General features: G+C 34.7%; 1 protein-coding gene across 3 annotated transcripts in view; it reads left to right on the top strand.

The window, feature by feature from the left end:
- MDFIC (MyoD family inhibitor domain containing) overlaps positions 1–25013 on the top strand; it is a 113510-nt gene that overhangs the window by 55886 nt on the left and 32611 nt on the right. For all 3 annotated transcript variants that reach the window (XM_027838656.1, XM_027838654.1, XM_027838655.1), the window contains one exon: positions 9137–9412. In XM_027838656.1, coding sequence (XP_027694457.1) covers positions 9137–9412 — 276 coding nt within the window. The remainder of the gene's footprint in view (positions 1–9136; positions 9413–25013) is intronic.

The following is a 25013-nucleotide window of genomic DNA, read 5'->3' as shown; positions in this document are numbered from 1 at the left end:
ATGTCCACTAGCCCCTCATTTAGAATAGGTCCACCTCTCATTATAATATTCAATATTTTCATTAATTGTTAATCAATCAGGGTTGATTGCTTCCTGTTGGGAATACCCACTCTTCCAAGGGCATATAAGCTTAAGAAGCTTCGATAATGGGTCTTTGGTTTGATGGGTCTTTGGTTTAGGAGAGACAGCCAAATGACCTTTTTATTAATTAGCTGCTAGCAATAATTAATTAAATTATTAATTACCCAGAAATTATGTCTCTTAAACTTTTTATACTTCACTTGTCATTACTACAGTAGGCAGTCCAAAAACAAAATTCTGTGACTTTTTATACCCTGACTTTGAAACTATTTTTGCGTGTTTTCAGGTGGTCGAATGAGTGAAACCCAGCATTTTACACAGTTTGTATGTTCATTTCCTGCTTAATAGAAGGGAATAAGCATTTATATAATTCCTACTATATGTCAGGCACTGTGCTGCTTTTTTTGCTTTTTTAAAAAATATTTAAATAAATTTCAAATAAAAATTTAAACGAATATTATCTCATTTGATCTGAGTTCTTAAAGGGAAAGGGGATTATTTGAAGTGACAGAAGGAAACGCATTCTGGGAATGGGGCCAGTCACTATAAAATGGAGGGCAGAGATGGTGTCATACATTACGACAAGCAAGAAGGCCAGTTTGGAATATAGAGTACAAGAAGGAAGTAATACATAATAAACAGAGGTTGGTTCTAGGTTGTAAAGGGCTTTAAATACCAAACAAAAGGAGTTTGTATTTTATCCTAGAGGTAGTAGGGGTCCTTGAATTTTATTGAGAAGAGGAATGACATAGACAGACCTGTGCTTAAGGAAAGTCACTTTGGTCACTCAACTGATAAGGATCTGAGGCTGGATTTGAATTCAGGTCTTCCTAACTCCAGGTCCAGTGCTGTATATACACTGTGCCACCTAGCTGACCCTTATGGAGGGAATTGTATAGGCTTTCTGTAGAAAGTGCAATTTTAGCTAGGACTTGAAGGAAGAAAAGAAGCAGAGATGAGGAGGGAGAGAATTTTAGGCATGGTGGATGGCTAGTGAAAATGTCCATAGTTGGCAGAGAAATTGTCTTGTGCAAGAAACATCAAGGAAGCCAGGGTCATTGGATTGCAGTAACAAAGACTGTGCTGTCCTTACTATAAAGGTAGGTAAGGACACCCCAGCCTTACTCTATCACTCGACTCCTGCTGTCAGCATAACTACATCACAGTGTTTCAAAGCTACATCTTCAGCGATTTTTGAGAATAGATCCTTAAATCTTCCAGTTGCAGATTTCCTTGACTTGTACTTAACTTCATTGCAATATTTTTTGCTCATTTATTCAGTTTCTTGGGTATTATTTAACCAGAAAATTACTGAAATAGCTTATAGAATAGATTATGCCTGAAATATGCTAGTTAATAGTAATAAGATAGTATTGCTATTTTCAGAAATAACTTTGTAAATGTATTATTTTTATTCTCTCCATCTTTTCCTATAAACTTACATGTGTAACATGAGTGGAATGGGATGGGGGTGCTTTCATAACTTATGACCCAGTAGTTGAAATGCTTGTATGTGTATATATCAGCTAAATAGTTCCTTTGGTTTAGATGGTATTTTTGATATTTTGCTGAAAATATTTATTCATTGAATCATCAAAGTGGGTCTTTCAAACTTCAACTTGAAAATTAACAAATTAAAAAAAATATTCATAGACATCCTTTTGGTAGCACTAAAAGGGCATATATTTGTATGAAAAATGCTTCTTAGAAAATACAGAGGTATTTCTAAAGAAATTGTTGGTGTTGGTTGATCCTTGATTTTCCTTATAAAGTCGGCATAGCATAAAAAATTCAGTATGAAAAATTGATTTTAAAAGATTGATTGTGCCTTGATGGTACCCTGTTATTTAGTTAATATATGCTTTCTGTGCTACAGAAGATACAGTATATGCTATTTATTTCCAACAAAATATTCAAAAATAATTGCTGACAAAAGCCACTTTACAGAGGTACATCTTGTAATATGAATGTTAATATTGTGGATAGTTATGCAGAAGTACCTATTGATGTATTTTGAAGATTCTCATGGAGTCCAGTGAAGGTTTTCATTTTTAAAAAGGAAGAAAGAGAAGCTTGCACGACCACTGAGTATACCTTTTCCTAAAGGGTTATGTGATATAGAAATTTGACTTTTTCATGTCTGACTAAAGTCTCTAAAACATTGCGAAGACAAGAAGAATAGGCCCTCCACATAAAAGGAATTTGTTATGTATGAGATGCATTTCCAGAGTCGTTTTCAAATTTTCATTTTTTTAAACAATTGATGCAGTAATTTATAAAGAAAAACAATCCATTTTTGTAATGGGACCCAACTTAAATCCAAATACTTCTCTGGTTAAGTATGTGACTGCTTATATTATCTAAATAAGTTGGTTTGAATTGATGTACTTTAGTTTACTTAAAATAAGGCCAAATCTATCATTAGAGTTTGAGATTAAAAAATATTTTGAGGAAAATGTGTGTAATAAGATGCGTAAGGACTTTGTCATTCATTGTTTACTTTCTCACACTTTCAACATGTTAATTTTGGAAAGGATATAAATTGCTATCCTTTAAAAGCCCTTAAAGTTTTTTTTCATCTGCTAAGTTATAATTTCCTTTTTCTCTTTTCTTTTAAATAGTGCCTTATTACCCTGAGACATTTTTCCTAGAAAACTATATACAATTTACTTTTACACTTCAACAGTAGCCAAAAGACGCTGCATGATAAACTAGGAGATATCTTTATAGAAGTGGAAGGAGGCTTCTCAGTAGTTCTAGAGAATAGTATGCTGGCAATACTTGAGTATTGTCATGTTACATTTCTTTTTTTTAAATTTATTTATTCATTTTGGTGAGGCAGTTGGGGGTTAAGTGACTTGCCCAGAGTCACACGAGCTAGTGAGTCTTATGTATCTGAGGCTGGATTTGAACTCAGTTCCTCCTGACTCCAGGGCCAGTGCTCCATCCACTGTGCCACCTACCTGCCCCATCATGTTGCATCTCTAATGCTCCCCATTAGTGGTCTTCTTCCAGTGAAATAGCAGCAAACATCGAGTCAAAATCAAAGGACCTGTATTCCAATCCTGATCCTTTTAATTACCCATGTGACTTTGACCAAGTCCAAATCTTTATTCTTTTATCTGAAAAAATGAGGGAGTTAATTTCATAAACATTTTCCTGAATATGTCTGTTGGTGATTTATGTATTTGTGAGAGGGAGGGCTCAGGGTTTATGGGGAAAATTTTTTATTGCTAATTTTTTTTTTACTGTGATTTTTTTTTTAATGTCTGAATTAATTGTGTCTTCTGGTTGAATAGTATAAGGGTATAGGTTGATTGACGTACTCATTCAAGCTCCACTTAAAATAAGTGAGAAGATGCCTGATCAATTAAAAACAACAAGGGGTTAGGACCACTGATTTTTACATTTCCTTCAAATAAAAAATTATATTAATCTTATTATAAATCTGCCATAATTATTTTAGACTAGTTTAAACTAGTTTAGACTGGTTTTTTCCCTTTCTTTCTATAATCCTAATGCTTATCGCAGTGCTTGCCACGTAATAGGCATTTATTGACCTAAACTTTTATTGACCTAAAAATAATCATTATGGCTTGAAGAATTTTATATATATTTATTGCAAATAAGCTTTAGCACAAAAAGTCTTTAATATCTTTTTAAAGATCCCTTCGTAAAATGTTTTCTGATGTTAGCATTTTAAAAAATCAAATGTTAATTCTCTGTATTCCATGTATTTTAAAAAATTTTTTAAAAAATGAAGATGTGTAGGTATGGGATGAGTCTTCCAAACATTTTAGAAAGTCTTTATCGTTGCATCAGCTTATTTGGTTTTGCTGTCCTAACGTTGTATTTTTGTTTAAAATTTGATAGATTTTGTTTGGGTACAGCAGACAGTTCTCAATGTACATGCCTCAGAAATCAACAAATGCTACAAATCAGGGCTTGACTTATTGTTTTATTGATTACCTAGACTTAAGAAAGTTATTGAGAAAATGTTATTATTAAATATTAGACTTAAATGTGCCATATGTATGTTTTCCCCCAGAAGCCAATTGTTAAACATTTACTAGCACACAATTGGGTGTGTCCTTTAACTTAGAAATTATGATATTGACATTGACCTTTTTATTTGAGCATACTCTTAAAATCAGGAAGACCTGGGTTCAAGTGTCACTACTGATACTTATTTGGTTATATAACTGTGGGCAAGTCTTTTAATCTCTTAATACTCTATGCAGATCTCTAAAACTATAAGTTGAAGAGAAGGTACTAACCTACCTTGTTAGAAGGAATTTCCTCCTTTCTAGAGATTTCCATTTTCCAGTAGAATCACAAGTCCAGTTCCTGTCCCTTTGTTGACTTTATTTATGTTTTTATATTTCTTGTGTGCATTGTTCTTTTGACTTTTATCATTATTATGCATTAGACTGTACTTCATACAAGTCTTTCCAGGTTTCGCCAAATTTCTCACATTCTCAGTTTCTTAGAACCCAATAATATTTCATTATATTTTCGTGTCATAATTTCTTCATCCATTTCCAAATTACTGGGTGCAGTTTTGTTTGTAGCTTTTTAAAAAATCTCAAACAATACTCCAATGAACATTTTTGTATATGTCTTTTTTGCTGCTGATAATATCTTTGGGATATAGTCCCAGTAGTAGAATCTTTGGTTCAAAAGTTACAAAAAATTTACTATTTTTGTGTCATTTTATTTTTATGTAATGTTTTTATCATAAGCGCATCCTTCCTTTCTACCTTCACCCTACATGTGCTCACATGTGCTCAGAATTAATTTGCTATAAGAAATAAGATGGATATCATTCTAAGATACAGTGTAATGCTATATTGTCTTAAAAATAGAACAACGAAAGATGGTGAAAAAGGTCAGAAGTACAAATGCATAAGGAAAATGGCCAAAGGACTGTGTAGAGGAACTAAGGAAATAGATGGCATAACAATGTTGGGAAACACAAAAAAAGGATAGGCAGGATGATTCTAGGGAAAGATGATATTAAAAATTCATTGAAGAAGGACAAATAGTTGCTACATGTAATTGGGTACACCTTCATCTGTTGGGTATGGGAGTTCCAAGAAATAAGGAAAAAAGAATGAAGATGATTAGCAAGAAACAAATGCCTAAGCTGGTAATTGGGGTAATCTTTAGGCAACAAAATATTTTGAGGTATGGAAGTAGTGATTGAAATATAATCAATGTATATCAGTAAAACTAAAGTAACAAAAATTTTCAAAAGAGGAACTTCAACTCCCACAAAAAGAAAAGGAAGGACTTTATACTAAATTTTATAAAATTGCAATTATTCTAATTTGTCAGATTCTCTGATGATTTCTTCTTTACCCTCTGGGGTAGATGAAACTCTGGGTGCCTAGTGAATTGGTATTGGCCTGAAAGTTCCAAGCCAGAGCTGATCAGGACATGATAAGGATTTTTATCCAAACCATTACAAAAAAAATAGATTAGAGAAACCACCCTTGGTAACCGACATACTTGTTCTTGAGAGACTGTGGTATAGTCAAAATGAAAGAGGTCTGCTACAGGTAAGGCAACTTAAAGTAATGACATTTATAGAGGTGGGTGCCTCCAGGTTTTCAATAGAGCAAACACTAAGTTATATAACCTTATACTAAGAAGAAAAACATATCATATATGTATTGAAATAACTTCTTCCTTTTGATAGTATTTATTTCCTATAACCTTTTTCCATATTGACCATAAAAGCAAAGTGCGGAGCACCTAGTATGTTCTTATTATATACTTGTTGATTGGTTAATTTCAAGTCTCTAATTTCCATACTTTTTCTTATGTGTTTCAATATGCATTTATCTTCTTTCTTGTAAATTTTAAATCTATAACCATTTAATTTTATGACACTGCATATGTATACAATTAAATAACCATGGAAATTGGCTAAAAAGCCTGGGAAATTTTTGTAATTTTATTAAGTCTTACTTTTGTAAAGAGACCAGTGATTGAACATCATTGGTACGTTAATAGATTATATGCAATAGCAATATATTGCTTTTTTATTGCTATTTCAGAAGCAGCAGATTCTTGTATAGTTATTACTAGCTACACCATCTTCTCTTTTTTTATCAAAAGAGGTTCATGCTATTGAATCATTACTCCAATATTTATCATTCTTATTGAAAATCACTAGACCTAAATCTATTGGTTTCTCCCTAGATTGAAAACATTTGAACTTAGAAAGCACGGTATTTTCTAAGACATTTGTAAGTATTCATCATGGATATTAAAATTACAATCAGGCTGTGTGTAGTGTGAGGAGTGATTAAAAAAAATCTTTAAACATATGGTAAGCGGGTGACCAATGCTATCCAGGTTTGAAGATGCTGAATGTTCATATAACTTGTATTTGAAATTTTGATGTGTATTGCATTCGTTACTGAATATCAAGAATACATTTTTTTTTGCTCATACAGAGACAGTTTAAAATGGGGTCTTTTGTAGAAGCATACGGTCTGTTTAGAATGATATAACAGATGCTGAATGTTCACATATCAAACAAAATGCCAGCTTTCTGTAGAAAAGAGGTGTCAAAAAGTTTCTTTGTACCTTTAACGCATGTGATTATGTAGTACAAAATGCAGAGTTTGTAAAATTTCTTGAATATACAGGCAAAAAAATGAATAATTCAAAACAACTCATAAGTTCTACATTCTATTGTACCTTTTATAACGTAGGCAGAAGATAGCATTGTGCTCCCAGTAGAGCTGAATTTGCACAAGTTACACCTCTGAAAATGCCAGATGGTCTATGGTCTACTTTTGAGAGCTGTCACATATGTAAAGATTTGAAAAAAGAAAGACAGCTGAATGAGAGCAGTGGATCATTAAAGGGAGAGTGTGGGTCCCTAGGCATCACTTGTGTTTTAAGAAGCATTGTGTCGTTTCCCATATTACCTTTTTTTTTTTAAAGCTATACACAACCTTTATACAACAAGGTAAAAAAAATTTCTATTTTAGACCAAATGATTGTGGCTTAATTTTCTGTCAGGTACTTTTGTTCTTTTTGCTAGAAAATAGTTATATGTTTCCTAATTGAATTCAAGAGCAATTTAACCACAAGATTCAGTTCTCCCTTGTGAAAAATTATCAATAAAGCCAAAATAAATTTAAATGGAGATGACTAACACATTTGGGGGTTCATCCAGTTTTGATTTGACCTGTATGCCTTATGTGACTGGCAAAATCATTCAGCCAAAAAGTTGTGTTTTAATGTTAAAATGTTGAAATGAAGTACTTTTTGTTTTTCGTACTTAGGGATTAGACATTAATAATAAAACCTGCAAAAAAATCATAATGAATTGAATGTGAAACTAGAAGGAATTAAGACTGTCATTTTTTTTGAAGTTGCCCATTTGCAGACTCACTAATAGAAATAGATGCTGTTTTAAAGTTATAAGTATGGTTTCGAGTATTTTAGATGGTTTTGAAGATATAAATATGGTTTATGGTGTTTTTGATGGTTTAAAGCAATTTAGGTGGTTGGGGAAAGGTCAGATCTGTCAGTTTTAAGAACTTTTTTTTAGGCATCTTCTGGTGTTCTTGTTTTGTTGTCGAGATTGTTTACTACTTAGGAATCTTTATTTAATTTTGCCTGTAGCACACGTCAAGAAATTGTGTAGGAGCTTAGCCATCTTCTTAGAAGTGGACAGTGTGCATTCTTAGCAGAGTTCTCTTCAATGAACTGCTATTACTGGTGAAAAATGGGACCAAAATATTCTATTTACCTTGAGCCCAAATGAGAAGGGTACTAGATTGGGTTTAATTGTCTCTAGCATTTTTTTTCAATACATATGCATTCCTAGTTTTAGGCTCCATAGTAGTCAACAGGATGTTACTCTAGTTGATATGAGAGGTTACGTGAGCAGTAAAGGAATGCACACTCATGAGAAACAGAATTCTTTCTATAGAAGCCTTGATTGTGCTTTATGGCTTTGAGAGGGTGTGTATAATTGTCAGAAGAGCAAGTAATTTTTAAAAATATGAGACATTGTCAGAACAAAAATAAAGAGTTATAATACTTTTATACTACTGATACTGAATAGTATTGCTAAAGTGAGTAACAAGTTTTTTAGATAATTGGATTCCTTGCTTTAGAAAGCAATTGATCATTGATGCTAATAAACATAGTCTGAAAAAAACTTCTGGGTATCATCTTTCATTTGTCAGCTGAAAAAATCATGAGGCATAAATTCCCTTGGAATTTACACTGTGCAAATAAACTTTTTTTTTTTTTTGTATAGTGAAAGCATTTATATTCAGGGATCACTTGGTATGTGTACAATAACTGAGGCAAAATATGATGTTATAGAATTATTCCTTCACTTAAAATTAGGCCCTTTCTGTCTTGGATATTTATTACACTTCAGTTCATTCTTCACTAAAGTCCTATTTTGTTGCTTTATTGTGGCGGTGGAAAATGACTCTGGTTTCCTGAAGGCTATTTCTTCAATAGTGTAAGCTCTGGCAGCTTTTACCAGTGTGGAAAGTCTTTAAGTATGGATCTGTTGGTAAAAGTCCATGTCCATTTTCTGAGATTCAGCCTTGCTAAGTTCAGCAAAACTCATTGCCAGGTTGGCTGAAAGATGATTTTTTGGCTATAGCAGTGGGTAGGTGGCACAGTGGATAGGGTGCCAAGCCTGGCATTGAGTCTTCCTAAGTTCAAATCTGGCTTCAGACACTTATTGTTTGACCCTAGGCAAGTCATTTAACCTTCTTTGCCTCAGTTCTTCATCTGTAAAATGAACTGGAGAAGAAAATGGAAACCACTCCAGTATCTTTGCCAAGAAAACCTCAAATGAGGTCATGAAGAGTTAGATACGACTGAAAAATTACTAAATAGCAACAAACTTTTAAAGACTGTCTATCCATTGAGTCACCTAAGGACTATAGTCTACATTGGTGGTGAGAATATTTATACCACTGCCATTTGAAATATATGTTAGAAAACTTTGTTTCCTAACGTTAGATTTCTGCCACATTAAAATTTTTTCTTTTTTTCATTTTAGCACAACCTCAACGCTTGCCTGAGCCCCAGACTTCAGCACAGGAACAAAGTGAAGAAGAAATGGGCAAGATAAAGAATGGTCATACAAATCTGAGAAATGGGAATGGAATCCACAATGGGGTTAGACATGTATCTATAGATAACCGAAAACTTTCTGCGCCTGTTTCACAAAAAATGCATAAAAAAATTCAGTCCAGCTTGTCTGTAAACAGTGACATGAGCAAGAAGAGTAAAGTAAGCGCTGTCTTTTCTCAAAAACCAGGCTCATCACCTGAAGGTAAGCGAAGTCCTGTATGGATTTTTTAATTTTTGATACTAATTCCAATTCATTTGTGTTGATAGCAGTAGGATCAATTAAACATAACTAAAGTCATCATAGAATTCTAGCAGGAAAGAAACTTAAAGATGATCTGGTCTAGTTATTCATTTTCCACCTAAAATGAAGTACAGAAATCGATGTCAAAGCCAGGACCAGAACCCAACTGTTCTGATTCCTCTGCCCATGCTCTTCTAATTTTATTTGTTTTTCAGAGAAAAATAGAAATTAGGACAAAACACAAAGTATCTTCCCCATAGGAAATCATTAAATATTTTAACAAAGTGACAATTGACTTCTTACTGCTCAAAGTGAAGAGTAACTCCATAGTCTAAAACTTTTAATAGCCTAAAACTTAAAATATTAGTGTAGTTTTAGGCTATTAAAGCTTAAAACTACACTAAGACTTTTAGTACATCCTATATATATGATTCCTATTACTCTTACTATCACTGTTATTAATATGCAACCATACATATTTTTTAAATAACATATATATATAGAATAGACACAGGAACTAGACCTGTGATTTTATTGGTACAAGAAGGGATCACGTCCCATTACTAAAGCAGGTCAATATCTACTCTGCAACTTAGAGTCTTGGACAATTAGCTAGAAAACTGGAAGGTTAAGTGATTTCCCAGGGTTTATAGCCAATATGTGTCAGAGACAGGCTTTGAATCCTGATCTTGACTTTGAAGCTGGTTCTCTGTTAACTACACCAAACTTCATCTATGTACCCACTTTGTAATCAACTCTAAATCTCACTAATTGTATGTTATTTACTAGAATACCTCTGGGTATTCCCACTCAGATGCTTTAGAGTTACCAAATATTCCCCTAATCTTTCATTTCTACTGCCATGGCCAGTGGACTTAATTATCACCTGTTGAGTTCAGCTAATCCTAATTCCTGTTCATCTCTGCTGACTGCCTTCCCATTGTAGCTATACTTGCCCCAATCTCATAGCAGACCCAAAGTTCCTAGGTGAGGGTACTTGGGATAGTTAGCTGGAGAAGACCTGGGGACATGATAGCTGTCTTCAAGTATTTCAAAAAGTGTTATGTGGAAGGAAATTAGGCTGTCTTTGCTTGGCCTCAGAGAGCAGAAATCCAAAAAATGAGGGCATGTTGGCAGAGAGGCAGATTTAGGTTGACTATAAGGGAAATTTTTTTTTTAATTTTTGGTAATTTTTATTTATTTATTTTTTTGTTTTCAACATTTACTTCCACAAGATTTTGAGTTCCAAATTTTCACCCCATCTTGCCCCTCCCCCCACCCCAAGATGGCATGCATTCTGAATACCCCTTCCCCTAGTCTGCCTTCCCTTCTATTTCTCCCCCCCCTTCTCTTATCCCCTTCCCCTTCAATTTTCCTGTAGGGCAGGATGGATTTTAAGGGAAATTTTTTATAACAGTTGGAGTTGTCCAGAATTAGGGGCTGCCACAAAAGATTCCTCATCACTAGAGATCTTGAAGTGTATGTTGTTTAATTATTTGTTGGAAATGGTGTAAATTGGATAATGTCCTGTACAGGTACGAGTTGTACTAGATGACTTCTCACATCCCTTCCATCTCTGAGATTCTTTAGATTTAACACTAGGACTTAATTTAAAAATCCTTGATGAATCATAAATAATATTAGGTAACAACTTATTCCCTTTTAATAGTATAACTACTTTTGAAATAGTTGTTGTTTTACCTACAAAAGTAGCTTTTTTTTTTTCAGACTGGGGACCCATATGGATTTTTGCTCATATGTATCCCTCTCTGGTATACCTTTGTCTTCTAGGCCTTCCTCTTCCTGTAGTGCTTGGCACTTTTTAGTTTAGTGTCTATATCAAATTACGTTGGCTATCTCCTCATTTCCTCTAACTTTCTTTTTCAACTTCTATTAAAACCTAAATAATTACTTCCTATGTGATGCCTATATAAAGCTGAGCACTCTTCATTTATCAAGATGGGTTTTACTCACCAATAGGAAATTGTGTTGAGAATTACCAGTAATGAATTGGAAGAAACTATATTACACTTTGCTTACCGGTGTTCTAAATTCAATTGAGTTAAAGTGTTAGGTTGATCAAATGATATGATAATAAGCTGTCTGCATAGTTCTAGGTCAGTGACATTACTTCCCAAACTAATTAGATTGGAAGGGACATGATTGGCACTTTAAAATGAGTTTGACATGTAAGATGTGTGGTCAACTCTGAAGCACAGGTAGGCTGTTAACTAAACTGACTCTCTGAGGGGTTGAGAATGCAATGCAATTTTATTTAGAAGACCTCAGTATCTAGGTGATGAGGTGATATAATGCTATGTCAAAGAGAAGTACTATGTATGTGTTATTTAAGACACCTGTCATTTCATTTTGTCTTTTTCCTTTTAATCTAGTCACTTTTTAAAAACATTTTTTCTTTAATTCACTTGCCTTTCATGATAGCTTAAAAATCTACATTCTTTATGAAAAGGCAGGCTACTTAAAATTACTAAAGTATTTTAAGTATTTACAGTCTGTAATAGGGCTATAAATAGTACTTAATAAAAGTTTGTTGATTGATTAAAGACATCAAGTAGATCTTATCAGAATAAAAATGCAAATGAATATGTTGCATTTACAAAAGCAAAGAAAATTCTGCCCGTATTTGGAGGAGATAAGTGCCTTCAATTCTGTTCCTGACAGAGGAGTACTAGGGGAATGATGAAACTGAGGAAACATTGCCTTTGATGGATGGATTTCAACTAAAGCTAATTCATGATTTGATTCTCAATTTGAAATAATTTAATTCTTGCCAGTTCTTTTGGTAACTCTACCTGCCATTTTTATAGGTTGGTTTTTTTTTTCCCTTAACATTCTCCTTAGAGAGGCTTACCCCTGAATAGGCTAGTATAACTGTACCTCAAACTCTGTGGAAAGGAGGTGTTTTTCCATTTCTCAGAAGGCCATTTATTATATTTAGTGAAGAAGAAGCAAGGCTAATATATAAATACTGTCTATTACTACCACAGTCTGATATTAATTTTACTCTCAGACCTGATAGCTAACATTTTACAAACTCTAAATCAATTTAACAAAAGTAAATTAGACTTTGTCAAAGCCAAGGATTTCAGAAGTATATAATTTGCTCTTCCAAAAAAAATTTTTTTTACACATTTCTGTGAGGGCCTGTGACATGTCCATGGATAAACTGTATATATATGGTTACTATCCTGAGGAAAATTTCCATTTTGCAAATAACCAGTTTTGGAAGCACTTTGCTAAAATTGAAGAGCATGTATTACACGCAGCAAACACACCATTTAAAAAGATGGCAATCTTCACAGTCTAAAATGATTGGTTTTTGAAAGATGAAGAAATTAATTTTCACTGCTAAACATAATCTTAAAACATAAATATTCAGATTTTCTTTTTCAAATGGTAATGTGAAAATAAAATAGTATCAGAAACGGGACCTTCTTTTTTTTAAGATGAGAAAAATGGACATCAAAGGAAAGCAATTCAAGGCCTTAAGTCTCACTGGTTACCAGAAGACTTAATATTATGTCATTTCAATATAAAATATAAGTAGATTAAAAATAAAAACAGCATTCACAATTTCTTCTGAAATTAAATTTCCTTATTCTCTCTCCTCCCCCATTAAAATCATATACATTCACTTAAAATGGATTAAATGCTCTGTTGTGAGTTAGACAAAGAAGGCAGCTGTGATAAAGTGTAAGGAACTTGGTGTCAGTAATCCTGGTTTTAAGGATGAGTTATTCTATTTGCCTGCTGTTTGATCTTGGGCCAATCCCATATCTGCCCCAGACCTTATTTTCTTCATCTATAAAGTGGGAACAATAATGCTTTTATTGTCTTTATTGGGTTATTTTGAGATACTGAAGTGGTTTGCCATTTCTTTCTCCAGCTAATTTTACATATAAGGAAACTGAAGCAAACAGGGTTAAAACTCCAAACTTGCCCAGGGTCACATAGCTAATAAGTGTTTGAGGCTGCATTTGGACTCAGGTCTTCCCAAACTTAAGGCTTAGTGCTTTATCCACTGTACCACCTAGCTGAATAATTCGTAACATCAGATAATTTTATAAAAGTATTTTTAGATTAAGTGTGGTGATTCATGCCTATAAATATCTCTATGAGAGAGCGTAAAGCTGGTGGATCTCTTGAGCTCAGGAGTTCTGAGGATATGCCAGTTGGGTGGCATTATGTCTGGCATTAATATGGTTGACCCTTCCTCCAGGTTACCTAATGAGGTGCAACGTGGTCAAGACATACCGATTTTACTTTCCTACATCTCTTGTACACTCCTCCTTATGTCCTCTGACACTGCTACCAGCCTGGTACAAGCCCTCATCATCTCACTTTTGGACTATTACAATAGCCTGCTGGTGGTTCTGCCTGCCTCAAGTCTATCCATACTCCATAAACCCACTGGCTTCATATCACCTCCAACCTTGACCATAAAATCCTCTCTTTGGCGTTCAGAATCTTCTGTTGCCTTTCTGCCCGTGTACTCCGTGACCAAGGGACACTGTCCTCCTTGCCATGTCTTATACAAGATACTCTATCTCCTGACTGGGCATTTTTACCGGTTGTCCCTCATACCTACAATTCTCTTCTTCCCTAGGTCAGTCTCCTGGTTTCCTTCAAGTCTCAGCTAAAATCTCATGATATGCAGGAAGCCTTTCAAAGTCTCCCTTAGTCCATTCCCTTCCTTCTGAGAGTTGATGATCTCCAACTTATCTTGTCTATCTAGGTGTTTTCTTGTTGTCTCCCCCATTAAATTGCGATCTCCTTGGGAGCAGGGACTATCCCTCAGTTCCATAAGAACTTATGCAAAAGGGGTAAGAAATAGAACAGACCGATATGTAGGTGAGTTAATGTCACTCAGGCCCAAGAACAGTCTTAGATAATCTCTGTTTAATACAGGTCTTGGCCTGCTGGCCAAACGATGGTTCATTAGAGTTAGGTTAGAAGGCATTAGTAATGCTATCAAGAAGTTATGAACTAGGTGTATTCATAGATAGATAAACACAGAATAAATTTAAATAGGGTTGATTTGAGAATTACAGGTAAGTCATTAAGCTGAGTAGGCACTAATTTGGAGAAAACTTTAAAGTAAGATTCGTTTCTATAGTTTGTCATTCAGTCAAGAAATATTTTTGAGTGCTTTCCCTTTATAGCTTAGAAAAACATTGTAGTAATCATTAATGACTTCAGGCTTTGACACCTTGTAAGCTTTTACCTTCCATTCTTAAACTGGCATAACATTACAGGTTGACATTATCAAGGTAAATGGAACTCTTTAGTCATATTGCTTTGCAAGATCACCCTTTTAAATTTGTTTTCTTTTATTTTATTGATTATATCTGAACTCAGATTGGGAAATTTGCATTTTTTGACAGTTTTGAGACATTGACATCCCCCCCATCCCTAAATTAGCTTTCTCTATGCTTTGCTTTGCAGGGACTCTTGTGCCAAAGTCTCTGGTATATACTTAAGTTCTTTATCTAACTTTTAGTTCTAAAGTTGTGTGCTTTCTAAGGAAGGTAAAATGATGTTGTCTAAAGAATCCTAGATGATGCGCCAGGAATAGTAATAATATGAGCTAGCGTTTATTTATATAGAACTTTAAGATTTGCAAAAGCATTGTATAAATATCATCTCATGCTACCCTCACAATTTTGGGAGGTGTGTGCTCCTGTTATCCCCATTTTGTAGATAAGGCAACTGAGGCAGACTGCATCCAGAGTCATAGAGCTACTAAATATCTGAGGGTAGAATGAAATTAAGTCTTCTTAACTCCACATCTGGCTTTTTATATACTAGGTGCCACCAGCTGCCTTAATAGGCTAACTTATAAAACCAATTCAGCTAATGGTTAGTTTTGTGACAACTAGAAAAGACCCTTACCCTCTGTGGGGCTCAATATCCCCTCATTTCTAAAATGACTGGATTGACCTAGATAATCTATAAAGATCTCCTACTCTTACATGGAGGGGAGAGGGAAGTTTTGAATCTGTGGTTAATTTAATGAACTCTGGGTGAGGAAACATCCCCCACCAACAACAACCTGTAGCTGTTTTGCAGGCCATAGTCTTAGAATTTCCTGGAGGTACTTAGAAGTAAAATAAGTTGTTCAGGATCATACAGCCAGTGATGTATCAACAGAACTTGAACCCAGGTCATAGTGACTCCAAAAGCCAGCCCCTTCCATTCTCTTTTTCTTATAGCCCTAAAATTTTATGACTTCATCACTATGATGCTGTTTTTGTTGTTGAGTTGTTTCAGTTGTATCCTACTCTTCATGACCTCATTTTCTTGGTAAAGGTTTTCTTGGCAAAGATAACTGGAGTGTTTCCGTTACCTTCATCTCATTTTACAGATGAGGAACTGAGACAAAGAGAGTTGAGTGACTTGCACAAGTGCACACAGCTAGTAAGTATCTGAGCCTGGATTTGAGCTCATGAAGATGAGTCTTCCAGACTCCAAGCCTGTCACTCTATCCCCTGCGCCACCTAGCTGCCCATTGTTGTAATAAATAACTTTTAAAAATTGTTTAATAATTATAGTTGATATCTGCATAGGGCATTATAGTTTGTAAAGCACTTGTATACATCATCTCATTTGATTCACATGACAACATTGTAAGGAGTAGGTGCAGGTATTATTATACCTATTTTACAGGTGGGAGAACAGAGGCTCTGAGATTAAGTACCTGCCCAGGATCACACAGTGACAGAACTAAAACTTGAAGCCATAGGTTATATTACTGTTGAGAAGGACCATAAAATCTCCTAACTCTGTGGGGGAATAGTAGAACCTCATTATCAATCTAAATCTAAATCAATCTAAATAAATTTCTTAATCTAAATTTAATTTTAAAAATTGGATTGACAGTGGACCAAACACTTTGATTCATTGATTCATTCAACAAGTGTTTATTAAACACTGTTTCTAGGCACTGGTGATATAATGACAAAAATGAAATGATTTCTGCCTTTTGGGAGATTATATTTTATTGGGGTGGAAACAACGTGTATGTAGATAAATACAAAAGATTTTGTATTTTATTTAAGCCCAAATAGTCCCTGCTGACATGAATTCAACATATGTTTCCACCAAAGTATTAATCATTTTCATGTTTATTTTATAGCTATGTATCTCTCTCAGACATTCGTTTCTTCCTGAAATTATTCTGTTTTCTTTTAAAATTCTTAATGATTTCTTTCTTTTATAAAGATAGATGTATTTCGTGAATTTACATTTTCAAAAAGGCTTTAATCAATTGTGCCTCCTGTTGAGATAGGTAAGCAGCATAAACCATTATATCCCAAAATGCTCCTTCCAATTTTCTTTAAAAACCACTACTAGAAAATAAATGTATGCTCACACACATTAAAAAGTGCTGTTTTTTTTTTTGTTAAGTGCCTTAATGGAATTGGTTGGGGATAGGTACCTATGTGGGGAAACATTGTATGATTTATTTAAAGGTTATTAAATTATCATATTTCTTCTTGTTTTGTATAATTAAATATTTTCATACATACTTTACTTTTCTGATTGCATCATTCAGGTGGAGAGTTTTAAGACTAAATGTTTAAGATTCTTGACCTTTTAAGTAATTGTAGTATGATAATCTAGTATTCTGTAATATTCAAATTGCTGAGGGTTTTCATTATAGACAAAGGGACTCTCCCTGCCAAAGAGAACAGTGATAAATCCAAGTATGTTTTAGGCTGGCCGTTTACCATCAAAGGTTTTTTGCAAAACTAAGTTTCAACAAAGTTATTCTCAGTAGCTATTTTATCTTTGGGTGGCATTTGCCATTATAGAAACAGCTCATATTTGATGTTGTAGGTTGAGCATTTATGAAGACATATACACTTTATCTAAACATCTCACTGGACACAATTTCAGAGCTAGGGTGATGAGTACAGCAATATGTAGAAGTCACAATGATCCTTCTCGTTTTCAGTTGTAGCTACTTATAAGTATAAAAATTCATGAATAACTTTGTAGTTTATTAAAAAAAAATCTAATTTTTATAGTGTAAGCTTCTTGAAAGTTGAGATGGTTTCATTTTTTGTCTTTGTATCCCCAGTGCCTAACACATAGTGGGCTATTAATAAATGCTGGTTGGTTGATTGGTTCAGCAATCCCATATTAACTTAGTCATATCCTTCTCAGTGCTCTTTGAGGAACATTATTATATAGTTATCAGTAACTTAGTTACACTTCTGTAAGCACCAAAATTCTCTCTGTAAAATTAAGCAAATATTGCAGAAATTTTATTGACTCTACAGTCATGTACCTAGAAGGGCCATGATTCTCGAGGGATGAGTTCTGTCATCTAGGAAATGCTGTGGTCACTTCCTGGCTATTTTGGCACCAAAATGTATGACATAGTGAGAGAAGTCTGATTTTTAGGCCACTGTGGAATTTCTGTATTATTTTCCACCCCTTAAATGTTATCCACCTCTTGATAAATAGTTGTCAGTTCTGGGAATGCCATATATAATTGGGGAAATTGGCACTGCTCTGGCAAATATTTGCATTTGTATATTTTCAACTTTTTCAGCACTCACACACTTTCAGTATTCTCATTATACAGTCATGAGTTATATCAGAATGGATTGTACTGATAATCACAGTTAGCTGCATCGTTTAGTGAACACATAGACCTTCTATCAGCCTGTCCTAGGCTGTCTAGAGGAAACTCATTTTTGAGACATTATCCCTTCTTTCAAGGACTTCATGATCAAAGAATAAGAGAGAGGAGACATGTACCCTTTTAGCTATGGAACTCCCACCCCAGGGCTTCTAGTAATCTGATGACTGGGAAATGGCCCATGTGATCCACTATATCCTGGCTGGCTCCAGCTATGCTTCACTTTATTCCCAGTCCATCTTCTGCCATCTTCCTTGCTTTCTGACATGAATACCATCCTCCCTGCTCTTGTCTTACACCAGCCTCTATTCAGTCTTTAACCATGATTATAGAACTACTTCCATTGCTAGTGGAAAGGATGTATTGGTCTCTATCCATATGGCTCCACTCACCATCTCTATAGCTTTTCAAAACCAAATACCCTTCCCTGGCCATCACTCCCCAATGTATGCAGTCTCTCCTATGAAAATACAGGTTTCTCAAATAGAGAAACAATCTTCAAGTATATATTTGTATCCCCAGCACTTAGCACAGAGCTTGGTACATAGTAAGCATTTAATAAATGCTTTATCTTTCAAATATGAGGCAGATCATGATAAGTAGTATGTTAGTGTAATAAAATTGCTATACAAGTTCAGATAAGAGATACTTTTTTAAAAAGAGATATTTTTAATATTTTTATTCATTAATTCCTTAATGATCAAGGAAGATTTCATGTCATTTGAGTCAGGCATTGAAGGATGAGTATAAGATGAGGGAGATGGGGTAGAATATTCTAGGGTAAGGGAATGACACGCATAGGGGCATGGAGATGAGGAAGCGCAAAAGGTTAGTGAGGCTGCTAAGTAGTACAATGGATAGAACACTGGGCCTGGAGTTAGGAAGATCTCAGTTCAAATCCAGCCTCAGACGCTTGTTGCTTATCCTTGGGCAAGTCACTTAACCTCTGTCTGCCCCACTTTCCTAATGATGATTGAATTTGGAGTCAGAAGAGGTCAGATCTTGCCTCCAACCTTTAGTCCAGGTGGGAGTTTGACCATACCATTTAACTTCTTTCTCTTGGACTCAGTTTCCTCATCTTTAAACTGAGAAGGCTAGATTAGGAAACATCTAAATTTGATCTCTAAATCAGTGATCCTGTACTCTTGATTCCTAGCCCCAGGAATTCTTTCTCCTAATAATACTATTTCCAGAATAATGCAGATTGTAAAACCAAGTAAAATAACCAAAATACAGAATTAATATTTAGATTGTAGAGCTCTGGATTCTCATTTAACCTACAATTTTAGTTCTTCATGGAAGAGAATGAAATATACCCATGGAGGATAAAAGGATGGTATAATCTGGTGGTGTAATCACAGCTTCCAGAAACAGATTTCCTATGACTTCTGACAGGAAATAGCTCTGAATTGCTCCACATACTTTGGTGTTTTTGGATGCTGTCTTGTTTTGTTTTTCCCAAGCACTGGGCCTTTCATTCTGTGTCACTAAACTGATATGGGAGAAAGGTCTTGCAAAATTGCTTTCTGAAGTAATATGTGTTTGGAAAACAGTATTTTAATAAATCTCATTCTACTGCCAACACACTAAATGGAACATGAGCATTACACTGGCTGGAAATTGTTTTTAAAGAGTACAGACTATCAAGAACTTATCCATATCAGAGAGGAAAAGTGTTCATTTTAAAAATGAAAATTTTCAACTACTTTGTGAAAATGATTACATTTTCCACAGTAGCATAAACCCGTGAAAGTTGTAAATTTATGGAGAAAAGAGCTTAAATGGACTTTGATGGAGTGTAAATAAAAGTGCAAACTACCATAGAACCTTTAACTACAACCTTGTTGCCATCTATTGATGTATAATTTTGAGATACTCTTGTTGAAGGAAGTACAAAAGATAGTTTTGTTTTTCTAATGGTTTCTAATGGTTGAGATAATGTTACCATTTTAGCATATTTCATTTTTTTTTTTTTTAGGACCATGAGTTAAACCTTTATTTTGTGATCTGGAAATAATTCTCCACCTCATTCTATTATCAACCCTTTGGAAATTAGAAAAGTGCCAGGTCCTAGGAAGTTTTCCATCCCTCCTCACAATTCATGTTTTAGAGGTTTTTGGTAGATAATGATTACTTTTTCTTCTGCACCACAATCTCTTACCCTCACAATTCAATCAACAATTGTATATCTTATACATTTGAGGGAGAGGGTATGTGGGTGAAAGCTATCCTATGGAGGCACAGCTCTTTTTGTAGATGAAAGTTCAAAGTAGGTAGAGAATCTTTCTGTTGGTGGGTGTGGAGGAAATAGAACAATAATGGAACTGCTGGGTTGGTCCTGAAAGATGGGGAAGGATTTCCCAAGGGAGAAAAGAAAGAATCTCTCTAGGCTCTGATGTAGAAACAAGTCAGATAAACAGGGCCAAACTAAGCAGGTTGTTGGGAGGGAGTCTTTGGAGGAAGGGCAATAGCTTATAAACTCACAGAGGAATAAGATGTTGAGTCCTTTCAGTTGTATCTGACTCACTGTGACCCCATTTGGGGTGGTTTGGCATTTCCTTCTCCAGCTCATTTTACAGATGAGGAAACTGAGGCAAGCAGGGTTAAGTGACTTGCCCAGGATCACAGAGCTAGTAAATGTAGGAGGCAGAATTTGAACTCAGGTCTTCCTGACTCCAGGGCTGGTGCTCTATCCACAATGCCACCTAGCTGCCCCTAAGGAACCTGAAAGGACATCTAATCCATCTTCCTCATCATAGTAAGTGAGAAAACAGAAAACTATTCTTATCCCTCTCCTCCCCCCCCCACCCCAAGCTTTCTACTTCTTCCTTATACTTTACATTTCTGGGACCATAATTAACTCAATACTGTCATTGCTTTTGGAAAGGGTATGCCAGTCTAATACCTCTTTTACCACTATAATTTTTTTCAATCAGCAAAAATCTACCTTCTCTCCCTCCCATTGACTCTTCCCTCCCCAAAATGAGAAAGAAAGAAAAAAAAAAACCAAAACATGTAGTAAAGCAAAACAAATTTCTGCATTGACCACATCCAAAAAACATATCTCTCTTTTGTATTCTTGAGTCCATCATCTCTCTATCAGGAAGCATATTCTGTCATGAATCCTCTAGAAAAATGTTGGCCATTATGCTAATCAGAGTTCTTGAGTCTTTCAAAGGTGTTTGTCTTTACAGTCTTGTTGTCATTGTATAAATTGTTCTCTTTATTCTGCTCACTTCGTTCTGTGTTCATCAGTCTTCCCAAGTTTGTCTGAAACCATCCCCTTCATCATTTGGTACAGCACAATAGTACAATGTAAGCTTCATAATGGAGTATTGTCTTAGTTTTTTTTTTTATTTGTATCTCCAGTACTTAGCAACTTGTTTGGCAGATGATAAATGCTCAACAGATGCTTTTTTCACTTATGTATTCATTCATCATAATAAGAGTATTATACATTACTACCAATCTACTAATCATAGTATCTACTATCTACTAATAATTTACTTCTACTACTAAAACTATCTACTAATAATAGTATTATATTATACTTTACAATCTATAAAGTATTTTCTTATAACGTGTTGAAGTAGATAGTGTATTATTATCGTAGTTTTAGTGATGATGAAACAGATTTGGAAAGATGAAAGTTAGTCCAAGGTCATGAGACAAATAAGTGGCAGAGCTGATTGTGACTCATGTCCTAGTCTACTTTCTAAAAGTTCAGTGCATGCAAGTTAGCCTATTCTAGACACTTAGGAAAAAAGAAAAATTTAAGTGATTGCTAAATGTAGGATATGAGAATGTCTCATGGATCTGTGCTTGACCCTTTGCTGTTTAGTTTGTTGATAAATATATACTAATCTATATTTGTATATATTTACATAGATATTATATAATATAATGACTTGTATTATAAGTACCTCATAAGCTTAAAGGTAAAATGTATTATTGTTATTGATATCATTACCCATAATGCTAAAAACTTTTGAGCCACTCAAGCAATCTGCAGCTCTACTAACTGTGAATTAATGTACCTCTCTTCCCATAGTGCCCTCTAAGTGTGAGTGTGAGGTGGTAATTCAGAGTTTTAATTTGCATACCCTCTGATTGTTTGTGGTTTTGAACATTTTTAGATAGTTTTTAGCTCTGATTTATTCTTTTGAAAATTGCTTCTACCCTTGAATCATCTCTCTGGTAATCAATGTTTCTTATATAAGACACTCTGTGTGTATGTGTGTATATGTATGTATGTATATGCTCTTTCATGTGTGTTTATATATGTATATAAAATCTTAAATGATCCTTATTTAGATGTCAAGTCCCTATAGATTTTGGATGTCAGATATCAGAACTACGTGATAGAAAGATTTGAAACTTATCATTTGCCATTTAAGGCTTGTGTGATCTTGGACAAATCACTTAGTCTTTCTGCTCCTTAGCTTTGTCATCTGTAAAATGAGGAAATTGAGAATTATATTTTCTGTGATCCCTTCCAGCTTTAAAGTTATGGTCTTATAATCTCCCCATTCACAACTTTCCTTCTAGTTTTAGCTGCATTGCTTTTATTTGTTCAAAGGTTTTAAAATTTTAGATCATTAAAATTCTGTTTCAAATTTTGTAGTCATTTCTATCCTGTCTCTTATTATAATTTTTCCTCTCTCATATTTTTGAATAGTTTTACATAGGCTTCCAATTTTTTTTAATGATATGACCGGAAAATATTTGAAAGCCCAGTGCTTGCTTTTTCTATTATTTCTGGTACTTATGTCAGCCTATTTCTCCTTTCCTTTCCTCTCTATCATGACCTTTATTAATGGTAGGGGAAGAGATTATGGAGAAGGAAAGACAACTGCCCTTGAAATGAAGTTATTACTTCCTTGAGGTCATTTCTTTTTTTTTTTTAATCCACTTAAGTCATTCAAACATGGAAAAAATTCTTGAACATATTATTTTTCCCGAAAATGCTTGGGTATGACTCAAATGAGGTACCCAAATGTTTGGTCTCTATAGAGTTAAAAATGGAATAAAGCTTTGTATAATTTATATGTCATCATATAATTAAAGAAAGGAAACAATACGTTAAGAATTTGTTGTTCAGTCATTTCAGTTGTGTTTGACTCTCTGTGACTCTATTTGGGGTTTTCTTGTTAGAGATAATGGAGTGTTTTGCCATTTCCTTCCCCATCTCATTTTATAGAGGAGGAAACTGAGGCAAACAGGGTTAAGTGACTTTGACTCCAGGCCCAGTGCTCTGTCTGCTGTGCCACTTAGTTGCCCTATGTTAAGAATATAATGCAACATAATAGGAAAAAGAGAGGGGTTTTTTTTACTTTTATCTAGACCAGGCATGGTGGTGCATACCTGTAATCACTGCCCCTTGGGGGGCTAATTCTGGTGGACTGCTTTAGCTCAGGAGTCCTGAGCTATAGTGAGTCTAATCCAACTGGAGTATTTGACCTAAAACTGGCACCAATATGGGGCACCCCTAGGAGAAGGAGAACATGAAGCTGCCTAAAGAGGGCTAAACCAACTCAGATTGGAAACAGAGCAAGTCAAAGCTTTTTAGGTGATTACTAATGGGATTGTGTTTATGAGTGGCTGCTGTACTTCCAGCCTATGTAAAATAGGGAAACCTAGTCTGAAAACATGCCTACAGGTATTGTACCATGATTAACTTAGGTATAAACATATGCTTCCCAATAAGTTACAGATGTATTGGGTCCGAATTGGGTCCAATATGTTTGTTTCTTCTAAGACTCTAGCTTACTTTTATGGGATGAATTCACATTATCATTGAGATTAAGCATTTTATTTTAAAATTGCATTAAAATGTTGTTTTCTAACCTAAAATATTACATCTTTTAAAGTTGTATTAATATTCACTGGGGCTACTTCCAAGGACATTTTGGTGTTGGACTAGCATTTAACTAGTAGTTATTATCTGATGTGTAACAGTTTTGTATTTTTCCAGGGTGGTAAGGGAGTAACAGTGTCTTGCTGCTGGTGAAACTAACTAGTGTCTCACATCATGGAAAATTTTTTAGTGAGGCTAATCTAATTCTGGAGAGCATTAAATAAAAACAAACATCCAGTTCCATCTCATCAAGAAATATATCCTAAGTTTTACCAATATGTAAAAGACATTTATACTAAATAGTATAATGTGATATAGTAGAAATAACATGGGACTTGGAGTCCAGAGAACTGGAACACTTACAAACCCTACATCATTTCACCCCTTCACCAATCTGTAAATGTACACAGCTACAAAATGGAAATAATAGTACTCATAACTTCAGTCATTTTTCAGTCTTGGCAAAGATACTGGAGTGGTTTGCCATTTCCTTCTCCAATTCATTTTACACGTGATGAAACTGAGGCAAATAAGGTTCAGCGGCTTGCCCAGGGTCACATAGCTAGTAAGTGTCTGAAGCTGAATTTGAACTCATGAAGATGAGTCTTCCTTCCTCTAGTCTTCCTTCCCCCACTCTATCCGCTGTACCACCTAGTTACCCAAATAGTACCCATACAGCCCACCTCATTGAGTTGTTTTGATGAAAGCACCTTGTAAACTAACCAAGTGCTACAGAAATGGTTCTTATTATTAACGTAATGTCCCTGCCTTTTTCACATACACAGTAAAGTAGTCAAAACAAGTAGGCCTAATTTCATGAGTTCAATCAACAACCATTTACTAAGCACCTACTGCATGCAAGGTATTATGTGAGTTGCCAGGGATACAAAGACATGAATTTAACAGTCCCTCCTGTATGCGGTTTACAGTCTAGCCAAGGGAGACATCTACAAATAGAGTTATATGCAAAAATAAATGTAGGGTGTTGGAAGGGGGAAAGGTACTAGCAATTAGTGAGCTTAGGAAAGGCATGG

This window comes from Vombatus ursinus, unplaced genomic scaffold (assembly GCF_900497805.2).
Source record: "Vombatus ursinus unplaced genomic scaffold, bare-nosed wombat genome assembly UNPS02014830.1, whole genome shotgun sequence".
Lineage (NCBI taxonomy): Eukaryota > Metazoa > Chordata > Mammalia > Diprotodontia > Vombatidae > Vombatus > Vombatus ursinus.
This window is presented reverse-complemented; position numbering and strand designations above follow the sequence as displayed.